This window comes from Saccostrea echinata, unplaced genomic scaffold (genome assembly GCF_033153115.1).
Source record: "Saccostrea echinata isolate AGI-Se365-2 ecotype Australia unplaced genomic scaffold, CSIRO_AGI_Sech_v1 ptg000016l, whole genome shotgun sequence".
NCBI lineage: Eukaryota > Metazoa > Mollusca > Bivalvia > Ostreida > Ostreidae > Saccostrea > Saccostrea echinata.
This window is the reverse complement of record NW_026889765.1, coordinates 14830623-14855837: the sequence shown is the minus strand read 5'-3', so window position 1 is coordinate 14855837 and position 25215 is coordinate 14830623. Positions and strand designations below refer to the sequence as shown.

At 33.7% G+C, this 25215-nt stretch overlaps 1 protein-coding gene across 5 annotated transcripts in view; it reads left to right on the top strand.

Annotated features, from left to right (window-relative positions):
• The window catches only part of LOC133188475 (5'-AMP-activated protein kinase subunit gamma-1-like), a 124564-nt gene that overhangs the window by 49217 nt on the left and 50132 nt on the right, over positions 1–25215 (top strand). Inside the window, exon 1 of one of the 5 annotated variants that reach the window (XM_061323921.1) lies at positions 8132–8314. The exons of 3 other annotated variants lie outside the window; for them this stretch is intronic. In XM_061323921.1, the coding sequence (XP_061179905.1) occupies positions 8147–8314 (168 nt within the window). In that variant the 5' untranslated portion in view covers positions 8132–8146. Of the gene's footprint in view, positions 1–8131; positions 8315–14889; positions 14914–25215 lie in introns of those variants that run through there. One more of the 5 variants, XM_061323928.1, reaches the window with a different exon arrangement.

Sequence of the window (25215 nt, the reverse complement as noted above, 5' to 3'; positions counted from 1 at the left end):
TTAATTTGAAATACCACTGAAGAATTTAATTCTTGTTTTGTTGTTTTTTCGTAATACGTAAGACGCAAAAGATGGCACCAAAATGGAGTCTGCTGTGATTGCAATGTTTAATGAAAGAACTGAATGAGAAGCATTCAATTTGATTGTCTATCAAATTGAAGATGTTAATTATACAAAATTTAAAGGAATGTCATGTACTGCATGACTTATGAAGTCTTTGTGTTAGATATGACTGCTATAAAAATAATGTGCAGATAAATGTTTTCTGTATCAGTGGTTCTATTCTGACTGGAACTTTACGTGAATTGAACTTTAGGATTGCACACCTGAGCAGATTTCCGGATGTTAATTTGCCAGTATCAATAATACACACCTATTTAAGGAAGACAAAATCATTTGTTTACTGGTTGCTACATGTTTTTTGTAACTTCATGGGGAATCCATTGTCTTGGACCCTTACCAAGCCAAGATGTGTTTACTGTTTAGATTTGACAAGATCACTGATACTCATAGCTGCTTCATTGTGTTTTTGCTAAAATTATGATTTGTTGACTGGAAATTCTTTGAAATTAGACATTCATTCCAATGCTCATCAACAGATACTGTCTGGGGATGTACAACAATATATTGTATTGACTTCTCTCCTAGACTACTATTTTTGTTTATGGCTGAGTATGAATATGTTTATTGTGGTGATATTTATGTGATACAGTGCTGATCTGAAATCCTACTGCAGGTTTCATTCTTGGATTGTTTTAGTTACGTTTAGTGTCTTGTGTCTATATATTGTCAACTCTAGCAAAGAGGGTTGTCTTAAATGAGATTCCACACTGGAAACCACATCTAATAGTCTTCGAGCCTCTTTTCTGTTAGACACGTCAGTAGAAATGTTCTGTTTTCTTTCTGTAGTGATGAGTTTCAGGAGATTCTTTATCTTTACTGATATCTTCATCTTAGCAGGCTTAAGGAAGAGATTGCAAGGGTCCATGAAAAAAATCCGCTCTATGAATTTTTCTCATTTTTACCTATAATTTGCCTTATGTTAATGGTATCATAATATGAAAATGTCAACTATGGTCATCAGGGTTATGAGGAAGATATGGTTGCCATGGTAACCACCGTTTTTCAATATTTTGATATTTATGTAGTGAAATTTTAAGTATGCCATACAGGTATCAAAACTAAAACAAATTAAATAATTTTCACCAGATATTAAATAATATGCTTTATATTCATTGAAAATAAAAATTGTATCGGAAACTATTGTTAGATGTAGTAATGCCACAGTTGCTTTGGGGAGTAGTCATTGCAAATTTGTAGTAATATTTTCACTCCAAGAGCAGTTTTCAACGTCTTGACAAAAAATTGCCCAATGAATTTTCCTAAAATTAATATATTTTGTAACAATTATTATAAGTGACTTCTGATTAAAATATGAAGTGGGGTCATCACATTCTTTTTTAAGCTACATGCATTTCAATACCCCCCCCCCCCCCTTTCCTAAAATATTAAAAGATTTCATAAATTTTAATCTGACGGTTTGTTGCTGAACCTTTAATATGCATAATCTGTTTTTAAAAAAAACTATAGAAAATACGTATAGATTAACATTTTTTTCCTGAAAATCTTGTGATGGTTGCTCTTTTTATACGTAGAGCAGAATGATAAAAATATCCTGTACACGAAAAACAACAATATGCATAATTTTGTTTTATTTTCCCATCTCCAAAATATTCATTCTGTTTTTATATCAATATAAATATATACATTCTAAACCAGTGCACAGTGCTCCAAGGGCCAAATTGTTCATGCTCTGAACACTCATCGAGTTCTCTGTACTGTGACTTGGAATCGGAAAGGTGGAGGGGGGGGGGGGGGGGAGTCACTTGAACACATTGAATGAATAGGTTATTTCAGAGAACTTGTACCTGCAATATATACCGTATATAAAAATCCTAGCTTTTATCTTATTTGACAAATTCTAGTGATTTGTTATTTAATATTTACATTTGCAATTAAGTATTTTTTCCTTCAGATTCATTGCAAGTTAGAAAACAATTCATTTTCTCATGGACTAGGTAAGCCTACATATCTCCTTTGTGACGTCATAATGCCACACTTGACGTCAAAACTATAGTGCAAACTGTTTTGTTTCAAAAATAATCGTTGAATGACATTTATAAATTTGCGCTTCATGCTCACGCGGTTCATGAAATCTGAGGTGAAGTGTCTTTGTTCATGTCTTCGTGAATTTTAAAAAATTAAATTCATTTTTCAAATATTTTCCCGTGAGCATTATGATTTGAAAGACTTTTTTTTATGTATATGCTCAAAATAATTTTCCCTCTCTAGTATACCTGGTACCTCCGTAGTACCTCGATTATCAGAATTAACCTCTCTTAGTTTCGTCTGTCATTCTTACACGCGTATTTTTTGCTAGATTTGTGAAAACTTGCAAAAAGAAACTTTTCTTTTCTGTTAGAAGAAGTTTGTTAAGTTTCAATTTTTTACCAAATACGACGCATAAAACATTTTACCACAACAAATATTTACGCAATATAACGTTATGTGCCGACGATTCAATGTTTATATGGTCGATGTAAGAGTTGAAAATGCTAGAGAAGGTCTTACAGAAGAAAACAATTTCCTCTGCGATATTTTTAAAAATACGTTCATGTCCAGCATCCGATCTCAAACTGGTCTATACACGTAAAACGTTATATGAAAATCGCATTCGTTTATTTGTTCATCCATATAGGCCTACATTCATTATAATCACTGAGAAAATCACGCCGTCTGAAGCTTCTAGGAAATGAATATCTATTCATAGATGTAGATCATATAGTAAAAAAACCGATCTCAAATAAAATTCTAACATTTTAAATAAAACTAAAGGACATAAAGATCCAGATATGAATTAAATTTATTCATGAAATAGATTTCAGTGTTCAGAACTAGGTAGACGTGTCAAAACGAAAAAAAAAAAACAACAACAAAAAACACAGGGATAAAAAAAATATGCGTCGACGCTCACCAACACTCTGCAAAATCACATCATTATCTTATTCTTTCTTTGTTTTAAAAATATTGCCACGAAGACCTTTTGTAATGGACGTAATCATAATCGCGCTCCTTATTCGGCTGTTATTCCGGAAACGGTTACCGTAAATCTTCTTTTTTTAAACATCACATGAGTCGGTCACGTGACGCCTTGCAATCGCTTCCTTAATATACCTCCGAGAAGATTGATGGTTTTGCAAGAGATTGATTGACAATTGCTTCATATTTCAGAGGCCATGAAGAAATTCCTAATGTTATAGAAACTTGGTTATTTTGTACCATTGAATCATTGACAGATTACATAAGTGTACATGTAATATTCCATACGGTTAATTCAATGGCTCATTTAATTAGTAACTGCAGTTACTTGGTATTCCAATATGTTGACGGTACAACGATTGGAAGGCCTGGGTTTAGTATTGTTTGCTGCAGCACCTCAAACCTAAGACATAAACATAGGTAATGACTGTTCCTTCACCAAGCACCTTAGAAGTTAAAGTCATGGATCTTTCAGATGAGACCTTAAAAAACAGAGGTCCCATGTCACTGTAGGCATCGGCACAATAAAGATCCCTCATTGCTCAATGGCCCTGAGTGTCAAGTATAATTCTTTATCGGTATATGGTGACATCTTTATATGAGTGAAAAAATCTCAAATGAGGTGTATAACAATTAATATACAATCAATCAATTGTCTCTCCATCCCTATTTTATTTTTTTTTGGGGGGGGGGGGGGGATTTCACCCACTTATTTTTTTTACCAAAGCAGGAACTTCAATTACCTAAACTATATAAAGCTCTATAAATTGTTTAAATTTTCCTACACTGTCAAAGTTTTTGGACTGACCAAATCAGTACAATTGTCTTCTACCAGTACATAAAAAGTATTGTCCCTATTATGGTTCACTCTCCACACAGGTCTGTTTATAAGTACTAGACTAATTAAGTATTAGCGTATTAGTGTGTTTTGGTGTACAAGTTTATAAATAGACCGTCTGTTAGGCCGGCTAGTGAACTTACATGCTGGCACTTTCAATAGATTTTGGCCTTTGCATGGTTGGATCAAGCAGTTTTCTATAGAAAGAAAACAGCTAGGGATTAAGAATCAACAATATTCTCGTCATATTTTGATCAACAAAGTTTTCAGATTTGTCTTTTTGGCAGTCAAAGTTTGTGTCAAAGAGCATGTTTTTTGTTGTCATTATATTCTTTGAACTTTTGGAGGCTAAGTGTTTATACTGGATTTCAAAAGAATAAAAAAATACCAGAAGACATTTTGAAAGTCAAGTTGTAGAAGGCATGATGAGACTTTTTATAAGGGGTGGATGTTTGAAAAATTTTGATCCTTCTGGAATATTGTTGTGTATAAAGTAATCATTGTGGGAAGTTCTGTAGTGAATGTATTTTTTTTTTTGCTCCTCGACAATTAGATCGTTATTCACAAGTAATTCAAAGGTCTTAATACTAGGTAAATACCTCCCAAATGTGAAGTTATCTTTTGATAAGTGTTATTACAGGAAAAAATGATGGAATCCAAGCATCAAAGTGACTGGAAGTTTGTTGAGTTTGTTCTGAGTGGTGAATTGGTGAGTGCTGAGTTCTTTACTCATTTCACTGAACTGTTTAATGAACTATCCGGCTGGATATATAGTGAAGTTTTTGTAGTGGGGTTTTGAATAGGATTTTGTTTATGATAATATACACCAGTTAGAAGGCAGAAACATCTATTTTAGGTACAAATTAACTTCCAGTGCCAACAAAAACGGTGCATGCTGAACTTGATTTACAATTTTTATTTTAATCATTTAAAGGCTTTAGTACTTGTGGAACATAAGAGGACTATCGATCATCATATTCTGTCTAATTAGTCTTTATTTGATTCACGTACTCTCTTTTTATGATGCTTTTCTCTGGCTCGTAATATTAATTAGAGTTAGTTAATAATTGATACAGCATGCATTCTGTAGAAAGGTTGAGCTCAGTTTTACATATGAACACATGTTACAAATTTCTGCTCTTTGAATGTAATGAGTTGGATGAGCCACAGTATCATATACTTTGTAATGTAACAATTTTTAGAAAGCTAGGGGAAAAGAACAGATTATTAGACAAAAAAATAGCAAAGTCTAATATAAAACATGCATTTTATGGTAGCTAGGTCAACATTTGCTTGAATTCTAGGAATGAATTAGTGGTAAATCAAGAAAGAGAGGTGCTATAACAGATCTCACACCAAGTGATACAGCATGTAATAGATAATTCATAAAGTTCTGCAGATGCTTAAAATTGGTGAGATGTCATTAGGGAATATGTTAACATTCCAGAATTTGGGTAGCATTGGAGGTGGTGTTTTGTAGGCATTGATAATTGACAGTTTACATGGATTAACCCGACAAGAACAAGGAAACTTGTACACAGTGAGTGACTCTACCACTCTCTAGCAGAATCACCCCATCCTTATTCTGCAGTCTCACATCAATTAGTTCACCTTTGTATTGTGGCTGCTTTCTCTTGTGAAGCTGCATCTCACCTAAGCATCTGGAAGTAAGGAAGCTGGCAACATGGAATTTGTATATCTTTTTTTTGATATATTGGTCAGGAATATCTTTGTTTTTGTATTTGGGAAGATTAAGTGTGTGTTGCACTTTGTTACATACTTCTGATAGGTGTAAAAATGATACAGAATTATCTTGAGGATTGACCTTTTAATAATGGATTACAGTATTTGTCTGTTCAATTGTGTCAGTGTAATAGATAAAAGAAAGTCCTATAGTAAAGTGTACGTGGGATTGGATTATATATACGTAATGTTGCTAGGATTTGGAGTGTATATAAGTTTAGTTAGAGGTTGTATAGTTCAATTATTTCAAGTAACTGCAGTTCAAATTTCTATGCATTGAAATAATGTTTTATTAGATTTTCTTGAAGTCCCAATATTTTATCTAATTTTTAGAATATGTCTGTAAATGACACAGTTCAAAGTTTTAGGTCAACATTATTATTATTTTTGAAAATTGAACATTATCTGGATAAATATACCATTTTGTTAATAATTTTGAATTTTCTAATGTTGAAATTAGAGTAAGTGAGTTCTTAGTACCTATTTATAGCTTGTAAATCTATATGATACCTTTTGCTAATGAAAATTGTGAAATATTTTAGCATTATTTTTGATCAGTTGACATAACTGATAGTCAAAAATCTCACTCTAGAAGCTTTAATGTCATCCCAGAATATCCTCTGTTCTAAGTCAACATTACCATGGTGATAGAGTTCTTCTAGGTATATGGTTTGAACTGAAATGCTTTTGTAAGAAGTGGCTTATTGTTGAACTAAAATACCTACTTTGCAGAAGGTGATTCACAGTTTTAACCAAAGTACTTTTATAGGATGTGGTTCTCTGTTTGAACTGAAGTACTTTTACAGGAGGTGGCTCACTGTTTGAACTGAAGTACTTTTTGTAGGAGGTGGTTCACAGTTTGAACTGAAGTACTTTTATAGGATGTGGTTCACTGTTTAAAATGAAGTACTTTAAAATTTATAGGAGGTGGTTCACCGTTTAAACTTAAGTACTTTTATAGGAGGTGGTTCACTGTTTGAACTGAAATACTTTTATGGGAGATGGTTCACTGTTTTAAACAGTCAAATACTTGGTAGGAGGTATACTAGCTCATCATTTGAACTGAAGTACATGTACTTAAATGTTGGGAGACAAGATGGTTTACTGTTTTAAGTGAAAAACTTCATAGAAGGTGCTGTGTAAACAAATTATGGCAGGTATGCATCATAAAACTGTTCTGCAGTTCACTGAAGGAGAAGATACATGTATAAATACAGTCACTATCATGGTTTGATATTGATCTCGGAGCTTGTAGATATGTTGTGCATAAACTTCTTTCATATCTGTATGCATGTTTTTCTTTAAATTTTTCCTTTCAATCTGGGATTAAAATTTTTGATATGAAAGAATTCTAATTGTTTAGGGCAACAGGAATAACAGAATTTACTGTTGATATCTTGTTTTGGAAAAGTGAAACTGGTAATTAAGGTAAACTGGTTAATTAAAAATACGTATGCAGTTTGGATTTTATTGTATGTATTGGTGTGTGACTTTGTTTTCCTTAATACTGTCAGGTCTGGATATGATTTTGGAATTCAAACCAAGGAAGCATTAGTTTTTTTCTGATTTTGTGTCTTTGGGCGTTTTGCTATGGTTATGGATTAAGGTGGAATTGATTGAGGAATATATAAAATATTTTATGTGTAATTTATGTCTGTTTACTCTGATGAGAGTATTTGAACATCATGAAACCATCTCAAAATTTGAAGAGGTTTTACTGTTGACAGCACATATAATATTTTATATATTGCTCATAAAAGATGCCATATTTTATGATTTTTTTTTTAATCACGTCTTCTACAGTACTCAATTTCAAGTCAGATAGTCACTAACTGGAGGAACCTTCATTGATGTTTCAACATGTGTTAAAAAGGTACTGAATATATTGGGTGGCATATTCTTCTTGATCATTATAGGCCAGGAGACATTTTTGTTATCTACAAAATTGAAAATCCCTGTAGAATTAAGAATTCAGTGACAGAATTGTATTTCTGGGAAATATCTCCGTGGACATTAGGAGTGTGGTGAAGAGTGTAAAATTTGTGTTCAGGAACTGTCAAATGCATGATTGACAGAGCCATGGGAGACAGGGATAATCTCATTCTAGGAAATTGAATTCTTGTCCCCCTTAATTGAACTGGTCCTTGACAAACCATTTAAATGTGTATTATTATGATTGATTATTATGATTGCTTCATAGGAAAGGAAAAAAATATCTACTGCATCCATTGTCTTACGATTCTGTCTTGTCTTAATTGCCAGTAGCGTATCCATACCGCATTCCTGTGTGTGACTTCAGGGTGGATTTAGTTGCAATTTATTGGAAGGATTTATCTTGTCAGTGAAGAAATTTTTGTGACAAAGGACATTAAAGTGATTAAGGAATTTTTCAGAGTAGATCGAGTAATATTTTGTGTGGCTGCAAACATTTCTTTTTTGCTGGAATATTACACCATAGTGTAGAAAATGAATTTTCTGAAGCCACCTGAGCACCGTCCACGTCGTAGGTCTCTACAGGCCATCCCCGACGAAAAGGAAGTGAAGGAATTTTATGATGAAGAGAATGCGGAAATGGCTCTTCTTAAAATGTTACAACAAAACAGCCGAAGACGGGTCTCTCTTCCTAACCCTCAGGTAAAAATCACACAAGTCCATAACTCTCTAACTGCATGAAATTGATTTTAAGGGAGTCGGTGGCATCACCAGGGAGAAGGAAAGTTGTGGGGCGGGGGCACTATCATGTAGTATACAGTTGAACTTTGGTATCTCAAACCTCAATATCTTGAATTCTTTGAACAAGGTGAGTTGGAAGTCCCAACTACATTTTCATTACATATTTTTACCCTCAATATCTTGTACCCTTAGAAACCTCAAATTTTTATCTTGGTCCCTTCAAGTGTGAGATAATAAGGTTTCACTGTATTTTGACTTTACTGGGTAGAGGTAGTACAAAATTGTGTGTTAATTTACCTCCACCAAGTATCACAGCTACATACCACAGAATGATGTTGTTTCCTGTAAATAATTTGAATGAATTTTGAGAACTGACCTTTGTAGAAATGTAATGTATTTATATTCATTTGTTTATGGTTTTTGAGAGAGTGTTTAAGCATTGCCTGAATTTTATTTGAATTCAGCTTTGCTTACTTTACACTTATGATCAAACTCCAAATTCTTCTATCTCACAGTGTAATGAGTATATTAGTGAGCATACCTGTAAGTTAACTGAAATGGTTGATAGACAGTCAATAACACTTTGATTCCAGATAATGGAATGGTATTGCTGATTTCCCCCTGTATTAATTGCACATTTGGCTCAAAATCCCAAAATATATTTTCTCTGACTGAATGCATGTAAGTGATCTTAATGTGCATAAATATAGGAAAACTTGAGGTGACTGGCAAACAACAATATGGAAGATGTTACTGCTGTTGGCAATATGTTCAGAGCATCTCACAAACATTTCTGATTTATCTTCTTGGATAGAGAACAAAAGAAACTATTAATTACACAGTTCAGATTTAGATGCCACTTAGTAGTAACTAATTATTTTTCAAAAGCATGGTTCACTACAAAAAATATCAAGTTTTTCTTGAACTTAAACATCTTGGGTTTGGTCTTGGCCCATCAAAGGACTATTATTAATATACAACAATGTTGTTGTGGAACTGTTTATATAGCACTTGATCTTTCTGAGATTGCACATCAATTTAAATCTGAAAAGTTTCTGTTGGAAATCTCATTCACTTTATAAACCCAATGAATTGGAAATACTCGATATTATTGTTCCCCTTTGAAGAACAAGGTACTGAAAATGTAATTGCATGAACAAAAAACTATGGCAGTTCAAAGAAGCTGAATCAGTTGTTATGGCAGTGACTGTGTTTCACTTCAATTTTCCAAATTAGAAAAAAGAAAATTATGAATTAAAAACAAACTGATACATGTACAATATAAAACTGAACTGACAGAGAGGCCTTTTTAAACTTGTTAAGCAGGCTGGGTTATTGAACCTTGTTTGAAAATAAATGTGGTGATTTTGTGCAGTCTGTCAGTGACCTTACAATGTGCAATAAAACTTGGTAGTGAGTTCTAGCTCTTACTAGGTTGTTCAAATTGTGAATACTAAATTGTGTACAATAAATTCTTGATAATCCTGATCCTGCAGGTAAAAATTCAATCATTCTGATCTAGCTGAGTATGTTGGTCAGGCTACAGTCATGGCCCATGGGCCTTAAGTTTCCTCACTGTATAGCAACCCCATAGTTTATTGAAATATTTTAACTGCAGTGATAAGTGCAATATTTTTAAGTTAAAAACCCATATAATGTTATTTTATGGTCAAACCACGTACAGCACCAGTATTTATATGACCCTTTACCTTTGAACAATAAATCAAACAACTACTGCAGCCATAAAATACTATAGGTATTTCATAGTATCTGCATGCAGTCATATTGAATTACAGTTCTATACTAATGATGAAAGCACAATAAAACAAGAGATGGGGATGCTTTATACCTGTTTATTGTTTGTCTAAAGAAGTTAAAGATCAAAGTGTTTCAAAATTACTGTCCAGAAGTATTGAATTGGACTCCCCTCTTCAGAACTAGGCACAGCTGTTACATACACTATTTGCATTTTTGTCATGTAAACTTAGAATAAACATAGAAAAGAGTATATTGATATTAAATAAATTTTAAAAAGTAAGTAGCTTACTTAATATATCAGCTTTAAGGACAAATGCAACATACCTTACCTACTGATAATTTTTCCAGATACATAGATATTTTATATGTTGTATTATACTTCAGTAGGTATATTGTCTCTTTTTTTTCTTTTGTAGGTAAGTTTCACAGAGCTACTTGACAATGATAATCAGTCTAGTTTACAGATTATTAATAGGTAAGATTTCTACACCTACAGTGTTGTGTAAGTGGCTGATAGTTCAACATTGGAGGCAGCTAGCTTCATTCACCTGCCAAAAATAATCCCAGCTCCGTGTTAATACCAGTTATTTTATCAAGATGAAAGGAGTAAAGAGTCAAATTAAAAGGTCTTTAATGATGTTAATGACTGGCTTCTAAAACCTGGAGTTTGTAAGAAATCTCGATAAATATTATAGAGAGCAGTTTTTAGCATATTTATATATTTTTCTACAAATGATCAGTCCCAGCCTCAGAATCAACAGATTAGACCTGTCTGTCATCAAGGAGAGCTTTCTTGTATATATTGCATGCTAGCATCCTCTTCTCTCAGTAATAATGAAGGCTGTTGACAGCCAATGCAGACTTGGCAAGATATCAAATAGTCCTTCAACAAGAATTACTCTCAGACATTAAACACATTTATATGGTACCCATGTTATGAGGGTAGATGAGGGTTTATAAGGGACAGTAATTACAAAGACTATATTCCTTACATCTAGTGCTTTGGAAAACACTATTGTTCCCTTGGAGTTACGCATTGTAATAAAGAATTTACATGTAGTGGATCAAAATTGTAAGCTATATTTCCCACTTTTTTTTTATCCCAGTTTGTAGTTCATTTCACTCTTTAGTCAGTTCTGTAAGGTCAAGTAAGGTCAGTGAAATGTATTAGTTCATACTGCTTTCAAAATAATATTATTCAAAGCTGTAAAAAAGCAGTAGAGGGAATGCATTGAGTTGGGTTTATGCTGTAGAATATTTGGTGTTTACATTTTGACAATAAAATGCCATTTAAAAAAAAATAGTGACCTTTCATATGACCCGTTTTAAAGAAATTAAATGACGCTACCCATGTATAGAATCTGTTCTCAATATGTATGTTGGCACAGAGTCTTTGGCAAACAGTAACAGTCAAAACTTCATTGTTTGCTCTGCAGCTCTGCAAAACTGTAAACTCTGGGTCTTTGATCAAGATAAGCTAGGCAAGTTTTTATCACTGGTGATCTTGTTTAATCACGAAGTATACAGTTGTGTAATGGGATATACTCTTGCCAAACTTTAAATTCAAAAGGTTAAATATTGCAAGCTGTTTTTTTGCATACCACACTATATTTGCATGCAATGAAGAGAGCTTAAGAAGTGAACTCCCTTTGATCTCATTATTTTTCTGCCTTATAAGCTTGTTGGAGTTGTCTCCCTTGTAATAGTAAATCTCTGTAGGTTTGTCAGTCTAGTTAGTGTAAAGTGGCTAAACAGGTCAAGGATCTATAGATTATTGGCCTCAACTTTAATTCACTCTAGATTTATGTGCACCAACCTTAAGTAAGTAAATAGAGTTAAGAGAAGGCGCAGATGTAAATGCAGCGGGGAAAATAAATTTTTTTTTTAAAAATTGTGTCAGCACTTTCATCATTATTAGAAATCAAAATTTTTATGTGACCCACAGAAGTGTAAAAAGACGGAAAGTGAGGGAGGCAAAACCTTTTTAAACATGAATGCCTTTAGCTGTTCATGAATAGTGAATAGCAGATATAATTTACATGTACTATTTGTACATCATCCATCACAGATATATAAAAAAAAACCTCACGGCATGCACACTGCATAGCTTTTGTCATGACGACCAGGGCTTTGAAGTACTTGGCAGTGTTGCTGTAACTGAGGTGAAGTTATTTTAATCTATACCATAGGTTCATAGCTACACTGAGGCTTAGAGCTGGATACAGTTGATGTAAATAGAGGATTTTGTGCTCTGTGTAGTAGTTTTGATAATAAGGTAAGGAGAGAACTTAAACTTATTGGTTGGGTAAATCCTAGTGGGTCAGCTAGTACTCTTAATTAGTCAATATCTTTTTTCACTGAGATACAGAGAGGTTAACTTGAAGGCTCTATGGTAATTGTCTGTGATCTCTAGTTTTTTTGTTTTTGAACATATCATCTGCACAATGTAATTTGAAAAAGAAGGATCAAATTGTTCAGAATCCACAGAGGCAATTTTCAGGAAAATTTGACATCTGAAACCTTGACTTTGAAAAAAAAGATATTACTTTCAGTCTTATAATTTGAAGTGGTATTACAGTACAGTAAAATGATGTTGGAATTTCAAGAAGTTTATTTAAATTGACTTCTGATTTGCTACAGGTAATAGTGATATCCTCTAAAAATTGACATCTGATTGGTACAGGACTTTAATGATATCTTCTATAAACTGACTTCTGATTGGAACAGATTGTAATTATCTTCTCTGTAAATTAACTTCTGATTGGTACAGATTATAATGATATCTCTTATAAACTGACTTCTGATTGGAAGGTATTTTAACGTATTTTAATGATATCCTCTATGAACTAATTCTGATTCGTGCAGATTTTATTGATATCCTCTAAACTGACTTCTGATTGGAACAGATTGTAATGATATTCTAGATGTAAACTAACTTCTGATTGGTACAGATTATAATGACATCCTTTATAAACTGACTTCTGATTGAAACATATTTTAATGATATCCTCTAAAAACTGACTTAAGATTGGTACTTGCAGATTAAATGATATCCTCTATAAATTGGCTGATTAACAGGTACATTGTATAATGATATCTTCTTCAAATTGCGTCCACAATTGCCAATCAAATAGGGTTCTAGCTGTGTTTATTCCACACTGAAGAGACATAATTATTTAATTTTTTTGTGGAAGCTTAAAGTTTGCTTTTTATGAACAAAACTTAGCAAGGATGTTTAGGGGGGACTGGTACGGTACTATGCTAAATTTCGTGCATTGATTAACTTTAGACTGATGTAATCAGGAATTTGATAAAAAAAAATGGTGATAGAGAAGGTCAACATCAAGTTATTGAGGATTATATTGACACAAAAAATCAAACATAATCCAGTTATTGCTGCAGACATAATCAAAACCCTGATAAAACAGACCTGAAATGAAGAAATATCTGAAACGCAACAGATGGTGTAATTTCAGGCTTGTTGATTACTCCACCTCTAGTCACACTTTTCTTGTAGTTAAACACTTAAAGCCAGCTCTTTGGAATTCAAAGACTTGATAAAGAAAAAAAGAGTTGTCATTGACCTGCATACCCTTACAAAACCTGAGGGTATATATAATGACTTGGTCAGTATTCTTTGTTTGGCTGAAGAGATGACTCCTGGTTTGGGTGCATGGATCTCTGCTGTTGCTTGTAATTTTGTTCTGTGGCATTTACTGTAGAGTAGTCATTGGTCTTACTGCCCCACTGAACCTTGAGGGTAAGTAGGTCATGGTAACTAAAAACTATATGTGCCATGAGGGTAAGTCTGGGCCTGATTTAAACTATAATTAATAAGTAAATCTGATTTACTGAAACATTCTGTGGTCTCAGCAGTAGATAGTACTTGTAGAGAGCAATAGAGTTGTAAAGAAAACACTTTTAATATATGCTCTATTGTTTAGATGCATCAGATGGGATGTTGATGTTACAAGATGAATTCTTATGTAATTCAGCTGAGCTCTCTTCTCTGCTTAACAGTAAGACAACTGTTAAATAATTACTAGTTTATAAATTACATCACTTTCAGTCCTATACACACTTAATGTCTGCTTTATTGCTTGATGACAATGTAAAATGTATATAAATGTTAAATGCTAAATTAGTCATACATTGCCGAGTTTTATATGTGTCTTTAGTGGTGCTTTTTTTTCCAATCGAGTAAACTTGTTTGATGTAGATTATAGGTGAACTTGGAGATTGTTTGAATATTTTGTGCAGAAACAAATTAATGTTCACTCAGGGCTTAGAAGCTGAGAGCTGTAAGTTATGAAGTTAGGATTTTTCTCATCATGATGGCTCCTATTGTTGTTGTTTAAATTGGGCTGAATGGTGAGCTATCAATATTTAACCACTTTTACCCATTTTCAACATTGTGTTTTGGATAAAAACCAATATAGCCAAAAAGGAACATTATTTTATCAATAAAAAAAAACTTTAGTGAAAGAGAACACAAACTTGCAGTGCCTATTTTCTCAGGTGGATTGAACTGTATGTAAACGGTAAACTTTACGTAATCAAGATATGAAGACAGATCAGTGCAAGCATTCCCTGCTCGTGCCATTGGCTCCTGGACAACACAGGATTTTGTTCAGAGCATTGTCTTCCGTAACTGCAGTTGTCTTTCTCTATTGTCCCTCACTCCAGGCTCAATATTGATTACTGGGAACTTTTCTTAATTTTATTGCTCATCATATGGAGAAGATGGTCTAGGAAATTTTTTCATTGAACTTTTGGATGGTTATTTAAACACAATGGCTAAGGTGAGTTGACATAGTAAATAGTTGGTTTAATGATGTTTCTAACATTTTCTAATTCAAAGAATCTTGGTAAACAATTGGACCTTTTTCTTTTCTAAATTTTCATACAAGCATCAGTATCTTTTAATCAATTTAAGTCTGTGAGTTACTGTAAATGTACTTATTTTAGTGGTAATCTTGTTTTAGCTGTAATTTTAGCTGTAATTTACTGCAAATGTGCTTATTTTAGTGGTATAATCTTGCTTTAACTGTAAGTTACTGTAATTTATGTACTTATTTTAGCGGTAATCTTGTTGTAAGTTACTGTAAATGTACTTATTTTAGTTGTATAATCTTATATTAGTGCTTTTCCCATTTTTTTTTTTCTTTTATTTTTTTTTGCTAATTTGTTTACTCACTAATACAAACTAATACATGCAAGTTGTAAGCCTCAAGTGTGCAAATTTATAATTGTGCTAATCAATTGAAGAGGTTTGCACAAATTCATATAAGTATATTTACAGAAGCTACAGTTACTACCTGTAAAGTGATTTTATTGTCTTGAAAGGGGGAATAAGTGAAATGGTAATGCATGTACCAACCCAGTATGTGACTGACAGTGCCAGATCTACAGAATATTTAGCATGTAAAACAACATTCACAACTTTTTAAGTTAGGTACAGCCATAAAGTTGTACAATTCCCCAGTTTGTTGACAGGATATAATAACTTCCATAGATGGCTAAAGCAAGTATAATTAGGTACATGATTAACTTGTGGAAATTCACTGCCCACTGCCTGGTGGTGAGATGTCTGTGACATTGTCCTGCTGGGTCTGGTGGTGAGATGTCTGTGACATTGTCCTGCTAGGTCTGGTGGTGAGATGTCTGTGACATTGTCCTGCTGGGTCTGGTTGTGAGATGTCTGTGACATTGTCCTGCTGGGTCTGGTTGTGAGATGTCTGTGACATGTTGTCCTTCTGGGTCTGTATCTGGTTATGAGGTGTCTGATATTCCGGTTTTTCTGGTCAGTCATGAATTTCTAGCTCTACTATTTTCCACCATTAACATAACTTAAATATTTTTAAACTTAAAAAATTAAGGTCTCATTTGTTGCTGAAATTACCTCATGTTTTATTGGAGAGGTTTTCAGCAGGGATTGTTGAGGTCGAGTTGCACTCAGTTTTTGGAGCATTGCATGATTATGCGTAATTAACTTGGTTCATCAGATACAGGTCTAATGGGAGTTTGTTTTAATTTTCGGTGCAGTTCTGTTTTTGATGAAACTTTCAGAAGCACTGCCAGAATCAATATCAATAATATTACAATTACTTTTTTCTGAGAAGTGAATGAATTGGCATTGCTTGCCCCCTCATTCAGACATTGACATAGATGGCTTCTGCTGGCAATAGCTTGCTGATAATGAAAATTCAGAAGACCAGACCAGGATTCAAACCCGGACCCTCTGAAATCTAGAAAGGTGCTCTACCAATGAGCTTTATCTGGCAACCAGAACCTTTTGTGGCCACCATGTAGACAAGGCAGACTGCCAAACCAATGCCCCAGTAGAAGACAGAATTTCTGTTTTCGCCTACTTCCTTGTTAAGTATAATACATGTATATTCCTTAAGCAGTGGATATTTTTATTGCTTGTAGTTTTAAAAAAGTCACTGTGCTGAATGATTATTCTTTTGGGAATATAATAACTTTCAAAGTGAATATTAAAAAAATCTTTTAGGATCAAATTTACTTCAACATTTCATTATTCATTGGCAAAAATATTAGAAATCCAAAGTGCAAATTGAAACAGTGCAAACATGATAAATCAAGCTAGATTTTATTAAAAAATTGACATGGATAACAAACCAAAGAACTTAAAGATTTTTTTTATTTTCTGAAATGGACTTTTAATACTTATCTCTGGATATTTGGGATTTTAGTTTTTTCTAAAATCCGAATTTACATGACTAGCACAATAAAGGTGCTGAGAAAATTTTGTGCACAATAGATGTACATCGTAGAGACATGAACTCGGGTCTGTATACCTGGTTATAGGTAAGCTGATTCTGTCCGTCCACTGTCCAGTAACTTATCTGTAAAGTTTACACAGCGAGGGTGAGTGACCATAAATGGCAGTCATACAAGAATTTCTGAATAGTTCACCAGCAGGTATAAATAAACCTATAACTTATTAAATATCCTCACCTACTGACCTTCATGAACTACTGGACATATTGATAGTGTCCCTTCCTTTGGAGGTGAATATAGATTCAGGATTGTTAACGAGTAATTATCTTTCTGAAGGAGCTGACCATTTAAGGTAATTGCTTAATTTAGTTTTTTGAAGTGCTCAAATTTTAAGACATCTTTAAAGGTCAATCGATAATGCATAAAGTTCTTGAGAAACAGCAGCCACTCAATGTTGACAAACTTTGATTCCGATAAGTTGTGGTGACAGACAGTTTTGTATTGACATGTTTCTTAGAGGTTGAAATTGGTTTTTTTCTTCTCCCTTGAAAAGACTTAGCACAGAAGGAAATCAAGCATTTAAGTAAACAGAGGACGAACAATTGAAGTGCAGCTAAGTCAACAGTTATTGTGAAAGATGAAACAGAATGTTACTTTAATTTCTATAGGGAATAGCGTATCTTTTCTCAATCAATTGCTGAGAGGTTTGTGGTATTGGAGAGGGTTTATTTTGGTCACAGAAGCTGCATTCAGTCCACTGAGAGAAAGGTTACAGATGACAGTAGATTTACTTTAGGGTAACTTGAACCACAACATATTTGTGTGTTTTAGCAAAAACACTGTAATTATGAGAGACAGAAGATTTATAACATTTCTGGAAACTAATGGAGAAATTGCTCTGGATCACTGAAATTGGTCTGACAGTCTGACCACCTACCGGTACTTGATTTTCTCTATCTAGCAAAATTTATAGAAAAAAAGGTTATATGGTCTTGGCAGAAAATATGAGATAAGAAAGCAGCCATCTGCGATGTGGTCATTGTCAAATATGATTAATAGCTTACCAGTAACAATGAAGTTAAGCATTTACTCCCCCAGGTTAAAGTGACAGTACTGCGCATCTTGTCAAAAACCTGACTAGATAAAATTTTCCGACAAGATTTGGAATTTTTTTAATACTCATAAATGTATAAACTTTCAGAAAATTACAACTTTTACTATTAAATAATTTGGATTATTTCATTAAAATTAATAGTTATTTATGGGACGTAAATATATACATCGCAACGTGTTCAGGGTTCCACATTCCATGCGATGCACGCATGAGTAGTTTTCATAAACAAAACAGCATGGTTAGAGAGGGAATCCCGGTAGGCCTGCTACATTGACAAAGTCGACTAAAAATAAAAAGAAACTGAAAATAGAATTTGAAAAAGCAACTTTCCTGACTAAAATCTAGTTTGGGGATTAATATAATCGCTGGATAAGGAAGAAACGGGAACTCGGCAACACTCATGCAGGGCTCTCGAAGGTTCTATTCGACAGGTTTGTTGATACTTGTTATCATTTCTCATTTTTCCGTCGCTTTCAAAAAAAAAAAATAGTGTAAACTCAATATAAAAAATACATCTTTGACTTATAAACATTGTTGCCATTTGAAATGCTAATTTTTTTTAACTATGCAGAAAAATATTTTGTTTGACATTTGCCGCAATAATGTATGATTAGTTGTTTTTTCCTTTCTCGGACCCCAATACACAAAACGTCAACATTTGTACTTTTAATTCTGTTAAATTCGCCTGAATGCAGACTAAAATCTTTACAATTATTATTTAAGATTATTTTATCAGGAAGTTATGATAATTTGTGTTTTTGAAAATTGCTTTCACCTAATATTCATTATAACTGTAAACTCTACAGTGTAGGCACGTGCCGTTTTAGAATTCACGTGGTACAAATAAACAGATCTAAGATTGCTCCGATTCTTACGACCCTTGATTTTCCGGCAAATTCTAATTACGTTAATTTTGATTGAGTAGAGAATATTTCTGTTTCTCAAACTGCTTACATCAACTTTATACCTTATTTCTTAATGACATATTGGGTAAATTTGGATGAAAAAGCACACATTTTGCAGCCATACTGTTTTTGGAGTACAATGTGCTACACGTATAGTCTCTATCATAAATAAGTTCTATGTGAATGAAACTTCCATGTATATTGTGTTAGGGAGGCTCTTCAGATGAATGGCTCAGGTCTGTCCATTCCCAAATAACTCTACTTGGACCAAACTTGCAAGGATGATCTATTAATTTGTACTTTTAGTGAATGCTTTGAATGCTACATCTTGGAGTAGGGACCAGGTTCTAGCTTAAATGCAAAGATGAATAACAATGAATAACATGCTCTAATTCTTCAGATTCTTTATATGACCTATATTTTCTGCATGGATGGTCACTTTAACAATTTTTGAAGTAGGTCAGAAAGTAACTGCAAAGTTTTCTTAAATCAAACCTGCATAAATTCTCCTTCAACCGTTATGGAAATGCTTACTCTGCATTCTTAGTTTTTGGGCCAATTTTTCCAAGTGTATATTATCGATATGATTATTTTTTTCAAGTATTCTGAAGACTTTGAACTTTCAGTAAGTATAATAAAAACAAGTTGGTTTTTTTTTTTTGAAACTTCCTCAAGTTGCTCTGTTTTCATAGTTCAAGGCTAGAACAAATTTGAGATGTTACAGAAATCAATTTTTCAAAGTCCAAGGCAGATGTTTTGTTGTGTGGATTAACAAAGGTTAAATTTCTCTGTACTAATTTGGATCTAGGTTTGTAATTTCACTGTTATACAAGATACAAGTAACCCTTGTTCAGTTAGTTGATGATGATTAACAAGAAGATAATTGTTTTTTTTTTTGTAAGTCAAGATTATTATGATAATTATTAGCTCTCCTGAGCCGAAGGCTCAACTCAAGTGATCTTTTCTGATCAAAATTTGTCTGTTGTCTGTCGTCGTTGTCGTTAACTTTTCACAATTTCATCTTCTTCTCCAGAACCACTGGGCCAATTTCAACCAAACTTGGCACAGAGTATTCTTGGATGAAGGGGATTCAAGTTGGTCAAATGAAGGTCTACGTCCTCCTCCAAGGGGAGATAATAACAAAATTGTGAAAAATTAATGGCATCTTTTAAAAATCTTCTTCTCAAGAACCAATGGGCCAGGAAAGATGAAGCTCATGTGGAATCATTGTCAGGTAGTGTAGATTCAAATTTATTCAAATCATGACCCCTGGGGGTAGGGTGGGGCCACAATGGACAATCAAAGTTTTACATAGGAATATATATGAAAAATTTTCAAAAATCTTTTTCTCAAGAACAACAAAGCCATGATCGGTCATATTTATGTGAAAGCATCCTCAGATGGTGTAGATTTGAATTTGTTCAAATCATGACCCCCAGGGGTTGGGTGGGGCCACAATGGACGATCCAAGTTTTACATAGGAGTATATAGGAAAAATCTTCTTCTCAAGAACAGCAAAGCCATGTTTGGTCAGATTTATTTGAAAGCATCCTCAGGTAGTGTAGATTCAAGTTTGTTCAATTCATGACCCCCTGGGGGTGGGGGGTGGTGGGGGGCACAATGGGTGGTCAGAGTTTTACATAGGAGTATATAGGAAAAATCTTTATAAATCTCCTCAAGAACGGCAAAGCCATGATTGGTCATATTTCTATGGAAGCATCCTCAGATAGTGTAGATTTAAGTTTGTTCAATTGTGGCCCCACCCTACCCCTGGGGTTAGGGTGGGGCCACAATGAATGTTTAAACTTGTAGGAAAAGAAGCCACAGTTAGTCAAAGAAATGTGTAAGCATCCTTAGTTAGCATAGATTCAATTTTGTTCAGATCATACCCCTCAACCCCCCCCCCCCCCCCCCCCTTTAGGGGTAGTTTGGGATAACTTATGCATGTAAGCTTTTCAATACTGAACTGATTTTTGCTTTTTTCCTAGCCACAGTGCTCATGTGAGCGATGTGGCCCATGGGCCTCTTGTAATTATTATGGTTTGACTTTGCAGTGTATCTCAGAGTGTTGATTCCATAGGGCTTCTATTATAATTAAACATTGATGAATTAGGGCTAGGGTATAATATCATAAAAATGAAATTAACAAAAGTGCTGAACTATCAGACTCCATTGCAAGACAAAAGGGCTTTTGTACTCTTTCTTCTCCTTTTGTAAAGATCTTGAATGGTTACTTGGAGACGCACAACTTTTTTTTTTTTAAAGAGTGACAAATAATTGTTTAGGAAAATTCTGTTATGAAAAATTGATATGCAAATCCTCAACTACTACTGTATATTTTTAGTTTATATTTTTAAAAATATTCAAAGTCAGAAACATCATGGCACGAACAAGATGCAGTAAAATACGCTTATAATGAAGTACTAGGGATGGACAATATTGCTTTTTTATAAGCATATATAATTATATATATACCTGTAAAGTTTACAGTACAGTATATTTTAAAGTCACAGGGAATCAATATCACTTGGCTGTAAGCATCAATTCATTTTAAGTGTGTTCTCTATATTAAGTGTGTTTTACTGTAAAATGTCTGATTTTCATAAAACTGGTAAATATACACCCCCTCCCCTTTTTCTCTCATTAACCCATCAGTAGTCAATGTTTCTTTGCTTTTAATTTTGTTTTTTCCCCAAATCAAATTGAAAACAATTTTGAAAAATATTGACAGATATGTATATAAGCTCTGAAGACATAACTAAGATTATACTTCAATACCTTTTTCCTGAATGTCAGAAACAAAACACTGCAGTAATGAGTAAAATATGCTGGGTTTATAATCCCTGCAATCATGTGTCTTGATGTATATAACATGTGTAAAAGAAATCCCTTTGGCCTATTTTATCTTTATTACATAGATCCTGTCAGATACTCATAAAAGTAAAAGATGACTTGAATTGTTAAAATTATATTTAAAAAACAAACTATAAATAGCTGGAATCAGTAGTTTGACTTTGTGGCTCAATCATGAAAGAGATCATTGTTTGGCTAGGAAAACAAGGACTCTTATAAGTTTGGAGTAAACATGTTTACAAGGTCCAAATGAATCACTTTGACAAATTGGGATCATCAATATAAGACTGCATTGGGCAACATCAGCAACTACGGGTAGATGCATAAATGCATACTAAACACTATGGAGATTTAAGAAATAATCCTGTTCTGTTGAGTACTAATTGTGACCACTTCCATTGTACTTTAAGCCATATATAAACATTAAATTGTAACAGTTGTTTACCAGCAGCGAAGGATCAAGTCCTAGCTAGTTTTCTCCCACATGGAATTCTAAAGAGTAAACATGGTGTTATAAATAACTGTTATTGACAGTATTGATATGTGGTGATGTCACTATACTAATAATAGAGTGGGTTACATGACATATAACATGTGACCTTCATAAACATTACCTTTTACCACTACAAACCCCCACCCCACCCAACCCCCCACCCACCCACCGCCACCACCATCATTTTATCACTAAAGTCAATTGGCTAGGTGTTTCCTTCTTCAATCTCCTATGATTTCTGAAATAACATACATGACTCCTTCAACATGATATTTGATATTTAAAGGTGCTTGGACACAGATTTGAAGTTATAATTTTCTCAAATTTTCTGTATAATTTCATGACCTATATGTTGCTATAGCATTTCATACTAAAATATAATAAAAATCTTATTTCATCTCAAAGTTATTAAAACTTGGAATTTCTGGACGCGTTTGGATTGACACATCCATGCGCTTTCACATATTTTAATTTTATTCTTAATACTTAAGAAAAGTGGCAATTTTATTGTGTATAAATGAAAAATATTAAAACTATAATCCAGAAATGTTCGAAAGCAAAACCCATTCACAGTATTGTAAGTCCGTGCTCAGTGGTGTGTGCAGAGTTTAACAATTGAATCGTAGTGAATCATAAACATTAACAATAACAGAGCTCGTGCCCTGTTTACAAAAACAGTTTACGTTTCACGGGTGTGTTCAATTTGTTAAACTCTGTACACATCACAGAGCATGGACTGACAATACTGGCGAGTTGGTTTTGCTTTCGAACATTTCTACTCTAAATTTTCTGGATTATAGATGTAATATTTTTCATTAATACTGAACAAAATCGCTTCTTGTCTTAAATATTAAGATAAGGTTACACTTTGTGTGAGTGCAAAGATGTGCTTATCAAACGCGTCCCGGAATTCGTAGTTCCAATAATTTCCAGATAAAATAAGTTTTTAATTATATTTTCGTGTGAAATGATATTGCAATATATAAGTCGTGATATTATACAGAAAGTTTGAGAAAATATTAAGTTCAAATCTGTGTCTAAGCACCTTTAACAAGGCTTTTAATTTCATTAACTTTTTGAGCATACTGGTAATTAAATTTTCTCAAAAAATAAAAGAAAGAAATCTGCATGTTTACGTCAAATAAACTCTGCACAGTATGTCAATGCAAATCATACAGTCTGGCTATGATTTATATACTAATATGTAAAAGATCTCTTTTGAAAAAATACTCTAAACATTTCCTCAAACAACAATGTTGATCTGAATATTTCATTGTGAAGTTATATGTTAACTTAGTAATGTATAGCAATAGCTATAAAACTTGGATGTCTGCTGGGGTTTAAGCTGATGCCAGCTTCCTGAAATTCTTATGTAGTCAGTCAGGGTACAATGTTTCTTAGCAAACAATTCTATGTCAAGCATTGTTAAAGTTTACAGCAACATATATAAATGTTTGTATGTCAGTCATCACCACAGACTGACAATTTAATTGACTACCAAGTGATTCTCCAGATACAATTGATGCTTGTTGAGGGCAGAGAGAAAATTCAGTTGTTAATGGACCAAAAACAGGCCATGACTGTGTTAATGGAATAATAATGTCCTTTGGGGGAAAACTAAATTGTGTTCAAGGAAAGGAAACAGATGACTGTTTGGAGGAGTTGATTTCTCCTCTTATGTACCTCAGGGTATCAGATTCTGGGGACAATATGAATTGTTAAGTAGCTGTAAATGTCACAAGTGAAGAGGAAGTCATCCTCCAGGGAGGTTGTAGCTACATTTACAGGACATGGCATTAAAACTGACTGGTCTTCTGAGGGAGCTAGTGCTAATCTACATGATAACTGTATTATCTATACAGTCATATACTGAAATTGTATGATAGCTAGATAACAGAAATGATTAAAACAGAGCCTGAGTTTATTTTATCTTTCTTACCTACAGTTAAGGTTAATAAACTTGTTTATTTAATAAGCTGTCTGTTAACTATCAAACTCCAGGGATACTTATTGTGTACATATAAACAGATGTAGTCATTGCTTTGTTAATTTCCGCATTTTCTCTTCTTTTTTCCTTAAGTTTCTCAAGCTTACCTCTTCATTTGTCTATATACTCACCTTTCTAATGTATCTGTTGCTGTACTCATATCTATTTGTCATATTGTCTTATCATCACAACCTTACAGGTAGGCTAAAAAGTCTGACTGCATACATATAATCGGTGTGTCAGATGGATGTGCACAAAGGCTTACCTCCCCCCTCCTCAGTGGTCCCCATAGGCCTGGGGGGGGGGGGGAATTCTGGCTTAAAAATTCTTTAAAATTTACAGTGGAACTCCTTCTACATTTTAAGTGGTACCTAGCAAAAATCATACAATTGGCAATGTTATGTAGATGAACACCAAGGTTTCAGTACTCAGCTCTCCTATCCCAGGGTTCCCCTGGAGCCCACCAGGGAATGGGTCTTTTAATGATAGCTGGTACTTTGATTTATTTCTCTAACTTTAAAGCTGTCATGGACTAGTTAAGGTGATAAATCTATGTTAGTGTGTTAATTAAGTTTGCAGATTATGCAGTGAGGTTTCAGACGCTGCATTAGTAGGCTACATCAGTTCCTTTATGAGTATAGCTCTGGTCAGGCTATTCTCCAGTAGGCTATATAATTTTCTGTCAAACTTGCCTGGATGATGACTCTAAGGAGGCAAACCATCAATCATACTCTATTCATGGCCTTTTAATGACCAGTATTACATAATCTGATTTTGAGTCTCCAGTGCATCAGTTTTAAAAAGTGAGACAAGATTATTTTTTTTGAAAAGGATCTTTCCATTGATTATAAATTCAGAGGTGCTGGTAGTTTGCATTGTATATTATGTCACTCCTAGTAGTAGTTCCTATTCTAAATCAGAAAGCTAGAGCCATCCCTGATATATACACTTTTCATCAAGAAGTATCTATGAGGATAAGTTTTCCAATATACAAGCCCAAGTAGCTCG